This window comes from Pseudomyrmex gracilis, unplaced genomic scaffold (genome assembly GCF_002006095.1).
Source record: "Pseudomyrmex gracilis isolate BER0280 unplaced genomic scaffold, ASM200609v1 scaffold_51, whole genome shotgun sequence".
Lineage (NCBI taxonomy): Eukaryota > Metazoa > Arthropoda > Insecta > Hymenoptera > Formicidae > Pseudomyrmex > Pseudomyrmex gracilis.
Genome location: NW_018020635.1, coordinates 381,209 through 400,346, shown reverse-complemented (window position 1 = coordinate 400,346; position 19,138 = coordinate 381,209). Strand labels below are relative to the sequence as shown.

Sequence of the window (19,138 nt, the reverse complement as noted above, 5' to 3'; positions counted from 1 at the left end):
AAATTTTAACGCGTCTTAGGGCCGTAGTGCGGTAGTGACACTTTTCCGGACATGGGTCCCTATACTCAAATGTTTTCTACTGTTGCACTGAATAATCCCTAGAAGTTTGATCCCATAGTTCTGAAACACCCTGTATATATATTAAGCAACAGCCGATAAGCCGGCACGTTGAAGCTTCGAACTGCTATCTTGCAAGTCATTGTGTTCTTTCCTACCTGTGAGATATCTTTTCCTCTCTCTCTTTCTACCTCACCTTCTCTATCTCTCTCTCTCTCTCTTACGCCAGATTGTCGAAAGAAAATGCACGTGCAAGAATAGAGAAAAGACCGATGCGATTTACATTAACGAAATGTAAATTAAAACCTCGATCAAATAAAAGAGAAGTGGCTCACTTCCGTCGCAAGTAATCTCGACGTTAATCTTACGATTAAACCTCGCGTCTCGAATAAATCTAATATACACAAATGGGCTTAACGACGACTGAGAAAACGCTATTTCTTAATATTGTTTAATTAAAAAAAAAAAGATGTAAGTAAAAATTACCTTCAAAAAACCACTTGAAAATTTCAATTTTAGCTTCGTTCAATCTCTTCTTGATATCTGTCTGATCTCGCCGACGACTTAAAATGCGCGTGCTGAGAAGTTATTTCGACGATAGATTCGCGGTCGTTGGCTTTCTGTAATATATTCCTTCTTACGAGGCCAGATTGAAAATTGCGGAATAAACGCACGAAATTTCACGACGCTCGAACATCTCTCGATGTCTCCGCACACTCCCCAAATCTCCGATCGTTGAATTCTATATACCGAGGAGTGCGTATCGCTTTTCAGCTAAACTCTCGAGCTTCTTCCGATTGTGTCGCGATATGCGCGGCGCTGAAGTTCCTCAGGTGAATAATCGGACGGATTGAACACGCTGTTTGCATTTGGTTAATTCATTCAGCGCGGTGACAATTACGTCATTCTTGGCGCATATATGCATCGAGAAAAGCACGTGACTGGTGTTATTTCGCTAGGAGGAAGAAGCGCATCTTTCAAAAGAGAGTTTTGTTCGCAAAGAGACACATTCGATAACGAATTTCTTTTGTTAACGTCTTTTAACGCGTAATCGCGCGCGCGCGCGCGCGATCTTAATACAATATATCCTACGTTGGGAACATACAGATGACAAATTACAGTTTGCGCGGTGCTAAAGTTTCCGCCATTACGATTTTACAATATTAGTTTCCAAAGGGCAAATGTTATTAAATTGCGGCACGTGTATTCGCTCACGCGTCAATAATGTTCAGAAAATTTTTAATTCACGAAAATGCAGAGCGAAACGTGTTTTTTCTCTCGCTAGAAACCATCTCGTTAAAATTTGTTTTCTTTCCTATGTGTGTATTGTGTGTGTGTGTGTGTGTGTGCGCGCGCGCGCGCGCGTATGTACGTAAACCGAATAGAAATTCAAATTTTTTTTTTCCGTGTGATACATATCGTTACATCTCTAATTAAGTACTTTCCTTCAATATTCGATTCGTGATACGCTACTCACGTCACGCTGTTCTCGACGATCTTAGAAAGTTTCACCACGCGCGCGCACACGAACAAACACGCCTTTTCCATTTCCTTCTGATTTTTCACCTGTCAATCAAGCTGCCATTTCTCCATGCGTCCTCCGTTATTCAGACGGGATATAATTGCGAATCGATAGAGCGAGTAAAATTGCTACCCGCGACGTTTCCGCGCAAAACGTCGAAAGAAATCGCGCGCGAAAGAAGAGAAACTGCGTTAAATAAATAAAAAAAACGCACATTTTAATATACGTACGTGTACCTGTTTTTTTTTTTTTTTTTTCTTTTTTTTCCAGAAGAGAATCTCGTGACAGTCGATTCTTCTTTCCTGCCGCTCGCCGGTTGGCGCGCGTTGGCAGCTGACGAAGCGCGGAAACCGTGTGTGCTGATCGACCAGTTTGTCCTGTATCGCTCGCGTTGACAGCTGATCCTCATCCGGCGACGGTCGGCGTCGTACTGAAGCGTGGACGCTACACGCGATCCGCTTTTTCCGCGGAAGCAAACGCGTATCTTGAAGGCCGGCCGCGATGAATGGCGATTTCACGAAGCGATTGCAGCCGCGAGATATCAATCCTTCGACCGTCATGGTACACGGCAGGATCGTGCATTGGTGACATGCACAAAAAATGACACACACACACACACGTAACCTCTAAGTGACAAATAGCGATAGCTTTCGCGAGCCTAATGAATAAGTTAATTTATTTGATAGATATGCACATTGACAGAAAAAGAAATTTATTTATTAGATAGATATGCACATTGACAGAGTTAGTTGCTTGCACAAAATCGAGATCGAACTCTTGAAAAGATACGTTGGGAAAAATTTTACACATTTTTTGCGTGTAATTGCAAAGTGAAAGCGTCGGCATGTAAAACGATTACGTAGTTTTACACGAGCGTGTCTTATCTGACATTGGTTCTAGTTGACAGATGAGTCAGATATCAAGTGACAAAAGAGTGAGTAATATTAAATAAATAAAAAAAAACGTTGTTCGTATTTTATAAATAAATATGATTTCGAAATATATATCTCAAAACAAGTTCCGAAAAAAAAAAACATTTGACCAATACATCGGCGATTATTCCGACCTGGTCATATAACTCGCGTCGTCATTAAATGCTGATGAGATTTTAATCATTTGTCAGAAGCAGAAAAAAAAAAAAGCTTATTGCGCACTTCGCATTGCGCGAGACTCGCGTTACGGTGTGTTACATCGCGATATATATCATTTCCACATCACATTTATCGCGGCTCTTTTTCATATTGATCAACGCCGACTTACACGCGACATCAATAAAGAGACAGACCAGGATACGATGCAAAGTTAAGTAGCCTCACCCTTACACACCCTGTTTCTCTATTTTTTTTCTCGCGACGTAGTAGTAGAAACTACTACTGTTGAACTACTCGTGTTGTTTTCTTCACTTCACATGGAAAAACGGTTTAACAACCGGTTTAACTTGGTGAGGCTTCAAAATTGGGCTTGAAATTAGACAACCCGAAGAGCAACGATGGCGCGCGATGATCTCGTTGTTTGTACGGAGATTGAGACAAGGCCAAATCTCGAACGCAACAGACCGATTTATTGACAACGACGCCATAGTAGAACGCAGAACCGATATCTATAACTTGAGATAAGAGATCGTGGTTTTTTGTTTCTTCGTTAAAGAACTATTACGCATTCCGAAAAGGCTGTTGCTGCTGCTGCTTCGCTAGCTATGATAATTCTTTTACACCAATTGGATTTTTTTCTGTGAAAAAACGGCGTAAGATTAGATAAACTCCAATTCGACCGAACTTCATCTCGGTGTATTTGACACAGAACGTCGCATTTTTTAAGAATAATAAAATTTGACCGAACTTATTGAACACGCGCATCCGATCGATCTTTCGATTCGACGCACAAATTCGAAAATCACACAATCGATTGGACAATTGAATCGAAACAAGCGAAGAGAGCCGTGATTTTTCACTGTGATCCGGATTGGAAAAGTGATATTGCGCAAGAATATTGTTTTTATCGCGAGATAAGATAAAGCGTTGTCGCACAAATAATTATCGAAATGAAAAAGCGATGTTTTACATACTTATTATCAGCAATAGATGAATTGACACAGAGAGAAAGAGAGAGAGAGAGATCGCGTGCGACTATCGTCTACGCGTGTACATGCATGTGTGTGTATCTTCTATCGAATCGCGAATTTCTTCGTGTTGTGTTTCACACACAATCGCAAAAATTATTATCACGTATTACGAAATGCTCGTTACAAATATAGCATTAACGATCTCGAGTTATCGAACTTTCTCGACACAAGACGAGGAGGATGCACATAGAAACACGGGGAAAGAAAGAGAGGAAACGATCGTTATCATTGGGCTTTAGAGCAAACATGTTTCCACATGTTAATGTAAATGGAAATGTACTTCCAAGTGGCGATAAATTATACGCTCGTCCGTTTTAATGCGGGGCAAGGTTTTCGTGATGTTCTCTTTTATTATTTGGTCGACAACCAGCATTCGAACGCCAGCCAAGTTTGTTACCGCGCGCAACGCCGGTAATTCTCACCATAGAGCCAGATAAACAATATTCGTTATTTAAAAGTTTAATGATTAATTGATAATCATTAAACTGATTAATCAAAGTTTAATGATTAATTGATAATCATTAAACTTTGTTCGCGACAATCAAGCAAAATATACCGGAAAGAACAATATTTAAACAATTATTACTTAATAATAAGCCGAACAATAATTGATGCCGAATTGATCGACGTAAAAACATTGCAAATCGCACATTGAGAGAGTTTTGCAAAAAAATTTCATTTGTTTTTCAAAGTAAAAACCGTGCGAATAACGAGTCGATATCACGCGACTCGCTTTATCTATATATTTAAATAAATATACATAATTGATATAACAATTACTTAAATAATTAATGACAATTAATATATTAATTTTCTCGCGTTATATTTCGATTGTTTCGCGTTTAAATGCCCCGTTCGTTGAACACAATTCTCTGATGAATGCCAGATTCAGCGAGCGAATAACAATTAGAAATTGCGTTTTATTTTTAACTACATGTAAATAAAACGAGTTTTCTCGTGCGCAATATCAAAGCGATTAAGTATTTGATTGCTAAATCCTAATCAGACAGCTGTGTTCGGCATTTAAACGTGAGAACAATGGAACTACATAAATGCTCGCACAAAAATCGCAAGGTCACTCCCGCGCGTCGTAAATTATTTCCAGAATGTTATAATGAAAAGTGACGTAACTTCACTTCGAGAACGGTCATGGAAAGGCGTCTGCGCTCCGAAATTAGATCATCTGCATATACACGTACTACGCATTCTATCGCAAACGCAAGTAGTTGAATATATAGCTCTCGATTCGTACATAATACAGATGTCGTGCTTCTAGTCCTTACCTCCGCGCTATGCTGAATTATAATTTATTTAAAACAGTCCCACTAAAAGAAATAAAAAAAAAAAAAAAAATGAAGGCACATAAATGTATTATCTATTCGCGAAATCTCTCGAATATTCCTCTTGATAACGCGCGTAGATAACGAAAACACAGATATTTTCAATTTTCACTAATAATTCGCGCGAGATAACTTCGGTGTTCCCCCGAGTGTTAATTAAAAATCACATCTTATCAGAAATTGTCGTGCGAAAAAAATAGAAGAGAGTAATCGTACGTGTTCTCTATTTTTTTTTTTTTTTATTGTCGTTTTTTCTGACGTATCTCGATTTTGTGTATTTCTGCTTGCACTCTCACACACGCGCGCACAAGACTATTTAATGAACCGCAATAGAAAGAAACAAAAAACAAAATGTGTTTGATTGCCAATATTTGGAAAAAAATATTATTTTACGACGAAGGAAAAGGGTTACCTGGTCCGTCCGGCACATTGTTTATCGCGTCTAGTCCGGATTGCAGACTCTGATCCGATACATCGCGCGTAGGTTTCGTTGGACCTTTGTGCCGCGAGCGTTTTCGGTGCGATTACCAAATCGCGGAGGGACGCTGGCGCTCTCGAGTATCATGATTAAAGGACGGCCGATGGCACGCGCGAGCCGAGATGTAACACCGCCCGGGCGAATTACCGCTCCGTTCGTGATTACAATCGGCGGAAAACCTCAATCGTGCGAGATCGAGATTCTCTCTTCTTCGATCTTTTTGTCGCGTGATCTTCGCCGCACGGAAGATGAGAACGTTCAAATCTGCTCGTTGAAACCGTCGTCGCCGACGCACCTCGTCCCGGCCATTGATTTTCTTTTTCCGCGTTCGCGCTGCTGCAGGTTACGTTTTTCACCCCCCCAGAGATGTGTGCACGCCACTTCGCACGCAACGTGAACTTGGCCGCGACCACCGTATCGCGACCACCCTCGCATCATCTGCCGATAGAACTCGGTACCTTCACCAACTCTCTTCCCCACCGACCGTGAGTAAACTTCTTACCGATTGTCAAACCAGATCTGTTTTATTCGCCGAGGGTGCGTTTTGCGGAGGCGTTTCTAACGCACTTGGTCACTTTGAGGAAGAGAAAATTGATCTTTTTCGATAAGTATTTCCGGTTCAGACCGTCTGCCTCGCGATAAGAAGCATCTGTCGTGAGTACCGATCAACATCGATCGCCATCATCAATTAACGTCAATTGCATAAAAAAAATCACTAATATCAGTTACGTAAAAAAATTGAGTTGGTTATATATTGGTTTCTAACACGATATTTGACTGTTTGTTCTAGTTCTTTAAAAAAACGTACATATAGTAGCCGTTTTTTATGACTCATGTTTTATTTGCCAGGACAATCACAACGTAATGCATCTCAGGTAAAAATCCGCGCCTGCTGGATATGTCAGCTGCCGCGCGCGCACCGGTTGGTTTGTATAAAACTGTTTCTCTGTGTGAAAAGCACAATGGAATCACACAACACGGTAGGCATCTGCTCCCCTCTTGACTTCGGATTTTTTTTTCGGCATTTCGGTATTGACAAACCGGATTTAAAGGGACGGCTTCGGAATTTTACCTGGACTCTTCATTTGTCACACAATCCGGCATCTGACGTAAAACGCAGGTGCACACATCTCTCCGAATGTATCTGAAGAGAAGCAGGTAGAATATTTTCGAAGATTACCTCTGCCGCGAGAGCGTAAAAGAAAAGTAACACCTGCCGTGCGACGCAATCCGCCAACCAGACGAAAATTTTTATTTTTATCCATTTAAAAAGGTACACAAGAACCGAATCGAAAGAGTTTTAACCTTTTTTTTTTTTTTTGCCGTTATATAAGTAAACGAAGAATTGAATAGGCTCGTGAAAAATTTGGAAAACGGAAAGGCCAATACATACGAGATGTCGATGTGTGTAAAATATATTACTTTTGTTCAAAACTATCTAATTTATTTTGACATTCCATATGCTGCGTGGTTGATTTTTTGATTATGTATTTCGAGACCAAGATAATTTTATTTATTGACGACCGTTCTACACATATTGTTTGCCGCCGTTGATCTTTGGATTAATGTTTTAATTTATTTAATTACATTCTGATGAGAAGATCCAAACATTGGAATCGAAATACGTACGATACTATTGCTTGAATAAAAGTAATAAATTTTACATACACCGACATATCTAACACGTTAGCTCGCTTTTCAACTTTCTGTTTTTTTTAAACAAAAAAAAAGTTTATATCAGTCAGTTCTCATTTGCAAAAGACAAGTTGCAATATTTACGTGATTGTTGCTACAGAAACGAAGAAAGAAACAAGCTTGCGTTCGTTGCTAAATAATGAATTATGCGTATTACGTTACGAGAATAATGTGGCTATTACTCGACAAAAATAGCATCTTTTTTTTTCCATCGACGTAACACGTAGACGAGAGAATTACGTGGACCGGTAATTTCGTTTGTGTGCTAATGTTTCTTTGTTGGCAGAATCAGCGTTTTTTTGTCGAGAAAAGGCCGACGGAGAAATCCCACACACAAAACTCTATTAATAATTCTTAATTGCTGGGAGTTTGTCGCAAACGTCGAGATTGCATGTTAAAAATACAGAAAAGTTCAAGATCATTTTGTTTACATAACGTGTGTAGAAAATTCGATTCGTAGGCGTGAAAGTTTGCTTTCAAACAAATTAGATTTATTTATTTTTCGAAATCTTCGATTTGACACTTAACATATAATTTTAATAATAATTTCTCTCTATTTATCTAGTTTCTTTTGCTGAAGAATGTACTTCTACAAGTGAAAACAAAGAAGAAACATAAGATATCAAGACCTCGCCCATGTCTCTAACTCATTAAACAACTAATTATACATGCTCGCATTAACGTATTGCAACACACAGTACCTGCATTTATCATCATCGATCTCCCCTCGACGCGTGGTTGTTAGGCCCCGGACGAGCCGTGGGGCTCTCTTACATGCCGACCTCAGGTCTTTACAACCTCCCACGATTCCGGAGCTCACGCTTCAACCCTTTCCCTTCGCCTTTCTGGGGAACCAATCGAGAGATTGCGGCGCGTTCCCGCGTCGGGGTCTTACGTTGTTGGGCCCTGGCGTTGTTCGCCAAACACTTCACGTTCTGTGAGCGGCCGCCATATTGTTAATACGCGGAGTTTAACACGCTCGAGTTATATACACACCGAATCTTAAGGAAACATTAACAAAATCATCGAACAGTTTTGCTGGATGAGACGTCGTTAGTGTGTCGGAGTGTGAGTCGAACGAGATTTCATACAGACAAAGTCTCGGTCGAGATTTTCGAATATTCGAGAAACTGTTGCATGCCGGTCCAACGTCCCATAGTGAAGAATGGACTGATCAAGAGTGAAGAAAAAATTACCATCACCGTTCATTAATAAAAGTCCGATTAAAAAGAGAAATATTTGAGGAAAGATACATAAAAAGAAGACATCGTCATCAGCTCTAACACTTGGAGTGGGATAAAAAAAAAAACGCGGCGGACTCTCAGAATCGAGCACGTGAAAGCGGCGGAGTCTCGTGAACTCGTACGGCGTTCGCGAGTTTCACCCGGTCGAGTGATCGGATGAATACGGCACTGAGCATCCCGTGAAATGCGGCCCCGCGGCGAGAAAAACGGGGACCCGGCGTGCGGCAGCCGTCGAGCGAGAGAGCGAACGAGCGTGGCAGGGCTTCAGCGGCGCGCGGAGTGCACAGTCGTCCTGCGGCGACCGGTAAGGCCCTCGTCGTGAGACAGGTAAAGAGCGACGGAGCGGGATCGGAGCTCTCGTCGTTTCTGCGCTCAGGTAAAACGCGCAGTTGGCAGCAAGCGCGATCGACTGACAGCGCGGAATGCGCGCTTTCTGCGTGGCCGCGGGTCTGGGGGATACCGGAGGGAAGCCAGGGGGGACGTCGACGACGACGACGACGACGACGACGACCACGATCACGATCACGAGTTGAGGACACGTCGCGAGTTAGCGACGGGCTTCCCGCCGTCGACTCGGCGACGCCAGGATGACAGCTACGTGAGATTGAATCGCTCCGAGACTATCTGCGTATAAAAAAAAAAAAAAAAAAACGTCGCGAAGGTGTTTAAACGAATTGACAAGGTGGAGTGTTCTTTCCGTGAGACGCAATTGCGAATTAATGACGATAAGAAGGAACGGAACTCGCGTTCCATTTGCCACCGATTACATTCTGATGCGATAGTGGATGTTAACAAAGTACAAAATTCGTGTGGTGCTGATAGATGAACACAACTTCGTTTCGTTGATACTGAAGAGAAGAGTCTTTTTTTCTTTAACGAGAGACGCGTGAATAGAGAGGGGATTGCCGTGATTCGCGCGCGCGCGTGTGTGTGTGTGTGCGTGTGCGTGTGCGTTTGTGCGATTCAGGATCTCTATTACATTCCGGAGAAGAGCACGAGGGAAGAGATGCTATGAAAGACGCGTAAATGCTGGTAGAAAAGAATTAGTGACTCATCGAGAGTTACACAGAAACGAAAGATACTTCTTTCCGTGATAAAGCTGGAGGAAGAGAGAGAGAAAGAGAGAGAGAGAGAGAGAGAGAGAGAGAGAGAGAGAGAGAGAGAGAGAGAGANAGAGAGAGAGAGAGAGAGAGAGAGAGAGAGAGAGAGAGAGAGAGAGAGAGAGAGAGAGAGAGAGATCGGAGACGCCGATAGAGGGGAATTGGTGTTACTTGTGGCATTAGTATACGAGAGAAACTGGTATGTCGATTGTAAGCAACATGAACTTAAGTTGAACGCCGAAGGCCGGAATTGTCCGACTATGACGCTGACGCGAGTGTTGAGCGATATCGCGCCGCGGTGAATGTGATCCCGAAAGTGAATATCTGGAATTCTTTAAGTACATTTGAACGCTGAGTATTCCGAGACGATGATTTGACTTTGAAATTATGACGTGATTTATAGTATTTTTTTTTTAAAGACGAGATGCTCTGTAAAAATCACGATTATGTACAATATTGTAGAAACCAACTTGGGTGCGATTGCTCTTCATTTCTGATCGGTTGTCGGATGAAGTCACACCTGACTCAATCGCTTATCTCTTCCCGGATCTGTGTGTAACACGTATAGAACGTTAATTAACTATCCGATACGGATCTGAATCTCATGACGGCGTCACGACATGATTCTCGCTGGATGTTCCGACGAAGATTAGATACGAAAAGTCGAAGAACCGTGGCGCGCAACAGTAAGGCGCCGCTGGCAGGTGCACTCGGAACGAGAAGCGCGCGAAAAAAGATATAGACGCGGAGAAGAAGAGTGGAACGAGCCAAAGAGGCGCAGAAGAAGAAAAAGAAGAAGAAGAAGAAGAAGAAGAAGAAGAAGAAGAAGAAGAAGAGGAGGAAGAAGTCGGCCGTTGAGAGAGTAGCGCGCGCGCGAGTGAGGCCCCCTACGGTGATAAGGCGAGGTCCGGGGAAGGGAACGACGACGTATGTATCGTACGGGGCCGGTCGTACCGCGGACCGGGCCCGTCGCCGCTCGTGAGAGACCGCGCGCTGACCCAGATTTCGGCGGGTTGAACCGGCACGAGGAGGCCACGGTGGACTTTCTGAAATGGGACACGGCGCAGCCTGGAGCTAAATTAGCCGCGATGTCCAATAAGAGTAAGTCCCAGCCGCCGCAGCCGCAGCAGCCGCAGCATCAACAGCCGCAGCAGCATCATCCTTCGCACGTGATCAAGCCAGTGGACCAGTTGCCGCCGTGCTACCAGCCGCCACCGCCGCCCACCAGTGGAATTTTGAAGAATCATCTTCACTTTGCCAGCGGAACCACGTCGGCGCCGAGCGCGGCCCAAGTGGGTAACAGTCAAGGTCCGGGTGCGACCTTGAATCATCATCAGGGCGCTCAGCCGCGTACGTTGCCGCCGCCACCGCCGTCTTTGGCGTCGCAGCATCACACGCAGCAGCATCAGGCGCAGCAGCAAGCGCAGCAGCAGCAACCGCCGAAGGATGCGCAGCAGGGCAAGTACTCGCCGAGGATAGAGCACCATCTTCATCATTCGCAGCCGGGTAACGCGCTGATCGTTGCCGCGTCCGCGGCGGCAAAGAATCAGCAGCAGCAACAACAACTACCAAACTACCTCCAACAACCTAAGCTCGGTCAGGGCCCGTACTTGCCGCCCAGCAGTCAGTATCCGGCGGTAAGCAGCAGCCAGAACGCACCGGTCAGACAGAGGATCAGCGACGACGAATTTCTGCGACTGGGTCCAGTGGAGATGCTCAAGTTCGTGCGAAAGACCGAGAGTGACATCGCCAGGCTCGCCGCCGAGCAGCATCGTCAGATACAAACCTTGGTGAGTTTCCGCATCTTTTTGTAACACGAAGAATGTGGATGCTAAAGTGTGTTTACATGTGTAATTTTTTAGCAGTAACATTGTAAAAACGCGCAAAGAGCCAATTCGTAAAATAACAGAAATAAATTAAAAATTAAAAAACAGAAATATAATTAAAAATTAATAAAATATTAAAATGTAATATATATATATATAATATTATTTATTTTAATATTAAAATGTTTTACTTTTAAAATATTTTAACATTTAATAAAAATAAAAATTAATTAACGTAAGATGTTTTTATACGATACATCCTCAAATATTCATAAACGACGCACATGATTTAATTTAGTCGAAATTCTCTTTCCTTTAGTTTTTATTATTAATTATTATATAAAAATTGTAACTTACACGCAACACGTTGCGTCAGCATTTTTATTATATGAGAAAGCACGCGATTCGAAAAACTGTCGCAGAAACGAAAAAAAGTGAAACGCGCCGCAATCTAGATAATTACTCATCTCTCGTTCCATTATATAATTTTTTATTTGGAGAGATCTCGTTTTTTATCGCTTCTGTGAATGAAACAGTTTCGTCTGACGAATTAGCCTCCATTCGAAGTCATTAACTTTACGAATATCTCTCGCAACTGTTGCGCGAAATATATATACATCATTTTCGCTTTGTTTAACGCGGCGTAATATCGTAATCTATGTCGCGTCGATAAAAATAATCGCGGTAATATTTCTCTTTGCGTTTTTGGGACGTGCAAAACGTTCATCTCTGCCGTCCTTGAAATCCTGAACGCGCTCGAACACGGAAGTTTTTCGAGAGAGGCACTTGTAGGTCATACAGAATTGAACCCCCCGTCGCTGTAATTTCAGACGGTCACGCATACACGTGAGATAAACCACAAACGATCGAGGACAATCGGTTTTCTTGGGTCGGCGCGAAATAAACGACCTCTCATCGAAACTGCGCACGGTCGTGAATTGGTCGCACGTCGTATCGCGTAGTACACGCGTGATGAATAAGCGAGAAAAAAGCTTTGTTTTTTTTTGTTGGTGGTAAAAATCGACGCGTTTCGCGAATACGCCATTCACACATTTGAGAGATCAGTGACTCCGTTATTTTTTCTCGGGATACAGGCGCGCCGATTAATAATGTAGAAGATATTCCTGAATGGAAGGAGTGCCCGTGTCTTTCTCTTTCCCTCTCCTCACGCAGAAAAAAAATAAATATAAACGAACAAAGTTGATATTATGCGAAGGACTTTGATGCATTCGAACGGCTTTTATTTAATTTTTTTTATGAATTCAAAGAGCAGTTTTACAAATCTCAATTGTCATCTGATTGTTAACCGACGGTATGATTAATTGTTGCAATTATAATTGAAATAAATTAAATTAAATTTAAATAAATTAATAAAAATCAAATTAATTTTTTATATCTTACACGTATGGAAAATATTCAATATGATTTTATTGCAAACTTTGAAAACGACTCTTTTTAAAGAAAATGTAAAAGAGTGTGAAGTGATGGGAGTTATCTACTTTCCAGCTGAATGAGCTGCGAGCGTTGAAGGAGGCCAACCAAAGATTGAACGACGATAACCAGGAACTGCGCGATCTCTGCTGTTTCTTGGACGACGACCGACAAAAGGGTCGCAAGCTGGCGCGCGAGTGGCAACGATTCGGTCGTTACACGGTGAGCGTTATGCGACAAGAGGTCTCGGCTTATCAGAACAAGTTGCGCCAGCTGGACAACAAGCAGCAGGAGTTGATCAAGGACAATCTGGAGCTCAAGGAACTGTGTCTGTATCTCGACGAGGAGCGCGGCGGTGGTCAAAGGGACGACGGCGACGGATCGAGCTCGAGCACAAACGCCGAAGAGACCGCGCTGCCGAGACCGAGGCACACTTCGACATTTAACGGTAAACTCTAGAAGATAAAAAAAATATATATTGACTCTCTCGTTTCTTATCTCTTTCACGTGAATAAACGAAAATCGGTTTTTATCGCAAAAGAAATCGACTCGAAGAAAAGGCTACAATGTTGCATGACTAAGCAAAGTTTGCGCGTAAAATAGAAAAAAAAATAAAATACAATCCAAAGAGAAGCTACTTTTTAAATGATAGTCTTGTTTTACGCGCTCTAAACGCACGGAAGAGAGAAAAAAAGTTTTAATATTAAAAGTATTCTAACGAACGTACGTGGGAAAAATAAACACGTCAATATTAGTCGTTCGTTTCAACGCGGAATGTTTTGCAGATCAAACGATGCAGTACGTGAGGAGTTTGGAGCAACGGGTGAAGCAGTTGGAGGAAGACAAGAGCGTTCTCCAGGCTCGTGCGCAAGGTTGGGAAGTAACTCCGGGTGAGGTGTGGGACAGTCCCGCGAGTCCGAACGACAACGCGCATCTGGGAAGTCGACCGGAGGCGGTGGTGCGCGCTCTTCAGGTTCTCGAAGTCAGAGAACAGCTGGAAAGAGAGGAAGGTCACGACGGGGAGAAGGCGCTGGTCAGAGAAATGTGCAATGTAAGTAATCGGTTCTCGAATGATTTTTTTTTTTCAAACAATTTTTTTCAAACGAATACTTTCGCACGAAAAGTGACGGAACGCGCTTTTCCCCGACGTCACGATCAATCGTCTTTGTTTCCAGGTCGTTTGGCGGAAACTGGAAGAGGATCCACAAACAAGGCATTAAAACGACGCAGCGTGAAGGACAGTTCGTCGGTTCTCAATTAATTGCTACTATACAAAGAAACTTTAACACACGTCCAAGACGTAACGATAGTATTATAGCGGGTAATGTAAACATATATATTTTTTACTGCGTAGATGTATGCAATGCGAATGTGTGTGCGTAAAAATGTGCAACTATCTCGAGAGATTATAAGAATATCGACAGTACCTATTTATGCGAATGTAAGTAATTAGCTTGCTCAGATTGATTGTTAATAAAGTATTTTTATTACATAACGTTTCCACACGATACGTTTATAACCCGCGCGTTCCTCCATTTTTTTAAATCTTTCCCGTCAAAAACCACGTATCCCGTATAAATAAAAACAAGTCGACGTTCTAATATAAAAATGTGAAGGTTGGAGAAAAATTTAGATTTACAGATTCTCTCGCTCGGAAGGAGTTTTTTTTCGAAATATCTGATTCGGCTTTTTTTAATCAGCGTCGCGTAAGGTCACAATTTGGCATCCGCCTTCCGTATTCCGCTGGCTAATTATCCGCCGCGTTTACTTAAAGTCGCTTTTCACGAAAAGACATCCCCTCGTACGGAATTCACGCGTTGAATACGCAGAACGGCTTGTTTGTACTTCTATTTTTAACTCGTCAAAGGATTTGCTCTCAATGGGCACCGGCGTTAGATTGCCCCGCACACATATCTCGGTCTTCTGTACACCCCTGTCGTGTCATCAATGCGAGGCAATTAGGATATTTTCCAATCCGAGCTTCGGATCGATTTTATTTCCCCGACGCTTATCGGATTCACGCGCGCAAATTTAGAAGCTTCGAGAACTCCGAGCGTTCTAACGTAATTCCGCGAAAGGGTGATTTTTACGCGCGGGATTTATTTCTCGTATTTTGGTTGTCACTTTGCGCGAAAGATCGAATTGTTTTTAATTAAAGATATTGCGCGAGCGATCATCATCGATGAGGAAGAGAAAACGCACGGCGTTTATTTTTAAAGAGGAAGCGTTCTTTTTTTTTTTTCTTTTTTTGAATCGCACTCCTCTTGCGTCCTTGTATTTTGAGTATCCTCTTCTCAACCGCCGAGTTTGCGCCGCCACGAGATGAAAAGCGGCGACAGCGGTGGGGGGATCGCGTGCAGCAGACGCCGGCTGTCCGGAAGATGAGTCGCCGGTGATGTGCTTGTGCGGAGGCCTCGCGGACGACAACGCCAGGATTATCTTCCTCGCCGTTGTCCTGGCAGCTTACATGCTCGCAGGCGCGGCCCTCTTCCAGAGGCTAGAGAGCGATCTTGAGATACGACAGGTATCGGACACCGCGCGCGTACTGTGCGTACTCTCGCAATATTTTTGATTTTTAATTTATTGTATACGTAAAATTCTTTTGTGTAAAAAAATAGATATTAAAAAAAAAAAAAAACTATTTTGTGTTTAAAATTCTAAGATAATTAAAAACACGAGTTTTAAGTGCAAAAGTGTCACGTTATTTTATGAGAGAGAGACATTTCATTTAATATTTAGTCACCGAATCGATGAATCGCGCATATTTCTGTAACTTGTGATCAATGATTCAGAGTACACATTCTTCTCCCCCGTGTGAATCCACGAATAATCGAAAGATTGATATTTACTTAAAAAAAAAACAAAAAACTGGATTATCAACTGATTTTGTTGAGTTTTTAATTGGACACACATAGGCCGCGGAATTCTGGCGAGTATATCACGCGTTTCGAAGGCATCATCTGCGCGGCAGTCCGTTGGCTCTGCAGAGGTTGCACGAGCTGCTCTACGCGTACGGCAACGCTTCCGCAACCGGCATCATCAACAAGAGACGCCGCTGGGACTTTTCCGGTAGCTTTCACTTTGTGGGCACCATAGTTACTACGATCGGTAAGAACTTTACCGCGTAACGCCGTATTCGGAATACCATAGTTGCTACTCATCCGCGACCAGGGGGGAATTATATCGGGGTCAGTGGGATTTGTGTCGCACGCTCTAGGTTTCCGTGCTCGGTTTTGTTTCCCGTTCCCCGAGAAATCGCGAAACGACGATTGACCTTTTCAGACTGATTGTATATTTTCTACATCCTGACGTATGTGCGAGAGAAACTTTATTTTCGCTCGAGAATTGTCGTGCAAGTGTTACAGCATAAAAAAAAAAAAAAAATCTATGAAATGAGACAAATTGTAACTTTAGAATTTTTTTCTTAAAAAAAAAAAAATAAAATAAATAAATAAACTTCGAGAACAAAAATTGTTATACCGCGTTCTATCTCGCGCGCGCGCGTGTGATTGAGAAAAGTTGTCGACGATCGCATTCTTCTGTAAAACTTGGTCGTAATGATGTTAAATAAAGGAATAAGGGTCGTCGGCCGGCACGAGAATGTACCGGCAAATTCCGGAATGCTAATATCCCACGACCTAGTCTCACACTTATTCCCACCCGGGGTTAGCTGTCCCTTGGTCGCCGATCTCTAAATATAGTGTCGTGGCACAATAATGCTCCTTTAATGAAAGAAGCGTGATATCAAAGTTATTTTTCAGGATACGGAAGCACCGCGCCTCAAACGACCGCGGGCAAAGCGGCCGTTGTTCTCTACGGCTTCTTCGGTTGTTCCGGTAAATATAACTCGTTTTAACACAAATCTGAAAGAATAATTATTTAAACAAAAATTTTTTTTAGAAAATCTCTCGTTTTTTTCGCACAATTAAAATAATCTTCTTTTAAAAAAAAAAAAAAACTTATATTTTGTTGTGAAAACTTTTACCTATATAAATTTAAACGTGTAACGTAGTCCTAATGTTATTTAATAAAGAAACAATTGAGAACTTCAATCAAAAACAAATGGCGCAGGTGGCATCCTGTTCTTCAATCTCTTCCTCGAGAGAATTATCACTCTTCTGGCATGGGTTTTGCGCAACTGGCACGTATATCGTCTGAGAAGGCGTCTTCGCAGGTCGACGTTGGTGTCACGCCGAGTTTCCAAGTCGTCGAACGCCCAACATCCGTCCTTGCCTGATATCCTCGATGACGACGATCATATGGACCTGGACCAATGGAAACCTAGCGTGTATTGGGTCATGCTCTACTTGTCCACGACATCCTGCATCATTGCCTGTTGCGCCGCCGCGCTTTACGCGTCACTGGAAGGCTGGGATTACTTTGACGGATTGTACTTCGCATTCGTCAGCTTCACCACCATCGGCTTCGGTGACTTCGTCAGCACGGAGAAACCGAGCTATCCCCACGTACATTGGTACGTTGCGTCGTAATTTTATTTTCATAAAATCGGCAAAATTAAACTCGAGTTTATTTAATCGCGCAGTTAAAATTTCGCGGATTTTCTACGTCAGAAAAATTCCGTGTTCGAATGATAGATCCTTCGACGAAGTCTTTCTTTAACTAAGCGCTGATGATGATTCTAAATTCGCGCAAGACTACGAAAAAAATTAAAGAATTTGCAAATAAAACTTCGAGAGCAAGCGGAGAGATTCGCATGTGTGTTTGTACAGGTACAGATTCGCAAACTTCGTCTTCCTGGTGATGGGATGTTGCTGCATATACTCGTTGATGAACGTCACATCAATCGTGATAAAGCAGGGCCTCAATTACGTGATACACAAGCTGCAATACGGCAAGCGGGACGTGGCGGCGCCGTACTTGCCAAGAAAACAGTCCTCGGTGTCGACAATATACTACTCGAAAAGAAGACCGACGCGTCTCGTCGGCAAGGACTCGATCAGGGCGGAGGACAGCTCGGAGACGCCGCGCAGAATGTCCGGCGAGATGATCTGCATGAAGGACCTTCTCTCCACCAACAAGGTCTCTCTGGCTGTGATGCAGAAGCAGCTGTACGACGCCGCGCAACGGGGCGGAGGCGCACTCGGGGCCACGCCGAATCATCAGGTGTTGAAGCCCGGAGCGGTGGGTCCGCTCGCGATCGCCAGCGAAAAGTTCGAAAGCAAAAGCGCGATAAACAGACAAAAGAGTCACGAGACTAAGTAGAAGCTACGAGAAAAAAATTTATACACTTATGATAGTCACGTGTCAGTATTATTAAGTATATTTTTTATGTCGTTGTGTTTTGTGTTTTTACGGGCACTTACCCACAAAGGAAGTAGTGAGGATGATTACCGCGTGCCGATTATAATCGTATTGAAACATAGCGAAATTGAAAAAAAAATCAACGCAATTGTATGTGGCGTATACAAGCGGTACATGCGCAAGCAGTTGAATTAAAAAAAGAATTTCCTTGAGAAATTGGGTTGGCGATGGTGTTGTTGAGATTTCGCCCTGTAAACTGTGTGCCGTGCCGCACACAGTTAAATGAAAGACAAGACACAAGCATCCGTACCGTTCAATCGAGAATAACTTTATTTTTAAGTCTTCTTTTATAGTACAGTCCTCCACGTACTCAACGACATCGACAAACATGCAGTTTTTTTCTGTCTTCGCAATTGCGACAATGTTATATTATTACCGTGTGTATTTACCGTGTGTAAAATAAAATTCAAATCGTCGTCGTTTCGTCGAAAAATTTTTCCGAGTGTGAAAATCGTTCGTGTGCGTTTTTATTTATTTATTTATTTATTTTATTTTATTTTATTTATTTACGACATACACACAGACACACACACCGATCAGGGACTATAGGGAGAGGAATTCGTATCCGAACTTAGACGTTGCGGAAATGCACAATCTTTGGGACAATCGTTGCGAGAACTCGCGTTGTAACGTGTTTAATCAGACGTGTGCTTGTAACGTGTGTAATCAGACGTGTGTAATCGTTTAAGACGCGCGGTTGGTGTTTTGGTGTAACAACACACACAGGCTTAAAATACACGTACGTTGCTCCTTCGTCGCTCGTGAAATCGCGGGGGAAAGGGGGCAAGTCCCCCCCTGGTAAGTCTACGTAAAAACTACTAAAGTGCGTCGATTTCGATCCCGGATATACTGTTTCGAGGGCCGACGATTTGAAGAGTGGGTTTTCTCAACTAGATGGGAAACTGGGCGATTGCGAAACGATTACTCGAAAAACAGTGTGTGGGTATACATTTCCGTCGGAGATCCTAAGGATACGCTCGTTTTTTTTTTTTTTTTTTTTT

The 19,138-nt window shown here is 42.7% G+C and overlaps 3 protein-coding genes and 1 long non-coding RNA gene across 6 annotated transcripts in view; 3 read left to right on the top strand and 1 right to left on the bottom strand.

Moving 5' to 3' along the window:
- Nucleotides 1-8,687, bottom strand: part of LOC109853591 (oxidative stress-induced growth inhibitor 2-like) — a 19,512-nt gene extending 10,825 nt beyond the window's left edge. The window contains exon 1 of one of the 3 annotated variants that reach the window (XM_020425858.1): nucleotides 7,916-8,687. The gene's annotated coding sequence lies outside the window, so the exon portion shown is untranslated. Of the gene's footprint in view, nucleotides 1-543; nucleotides 866-5,453; nucleotides 5,848-7,915 lie in introns of those variants that run through there. The other 2 variants (XM_020425856.1, XM_020425857.1) reach the window with 2 other exon arrangements.
- On the top strand, nucleotides 6,018-7,916 carry LOC109853594. The gene is made up of 3 exons (XR_002250130.1): nucleotides 6,018-6,173; nucleotides 6,369-6,792; nucleotides 7,780-7,916. It is a non-coding gene; the product is annotated as an uncharacterized LOC109853594 (long non-coding RNA).
- Nucleotides 8,688-10,562: 1,875 nt separating the features above from the next.
- LOC109853611 (coiled-coil domain-containing protein 85C) lies at nucleotides 10,563-14,272 on the top strand. Its single transcript, XM_020425895.1, has 4 exons — nucleotides 10,563-11,348; nucleotides 12,891-13,263; nucleotides 13,601-13,866; nucleotides 13,991-14,272. Exons 1-4 carry the CDS (start codon nucleotides 10,647-10,649, stop codon nucleotides 14,033-14,035), a joined length of 1,386 nt encoding a protein of 461 aa, XP_020281484.1. The 5' UTR covers nucleotides 10,563-10,646; the 3' UTR covers nucleotides 14,036-14,272.
- A 938-nt stretch (nucleotides 14,273-15,210) lies between these two features.
- LOC109853607 (potassium channel subfamily K member 13-like) lies at nucleotides 15,211-19,132 on the top strand. Its single transcript, XM_020425887.1, has 5 exons — nucleotides 15,211-15,339; nucleotides 15,731-15,923; nucleotides 16,577-16,651; nucleotides 16,887-17,289; nucleotides 17,546-19,132. The coding sequence occupies exons 1-5, from the start codon at nucleotides 15,211-15,213 to the stop codon at nucleotides 18,036-18,038; spliced, it is 1,293 nt and encodes a 430-aa protein (XP_020281476.1). The 3' UTR covers nucleotides 18,039-19,132.
- Nucleotides 19,133-19,138: the final 6 nt, after the last annotated feature.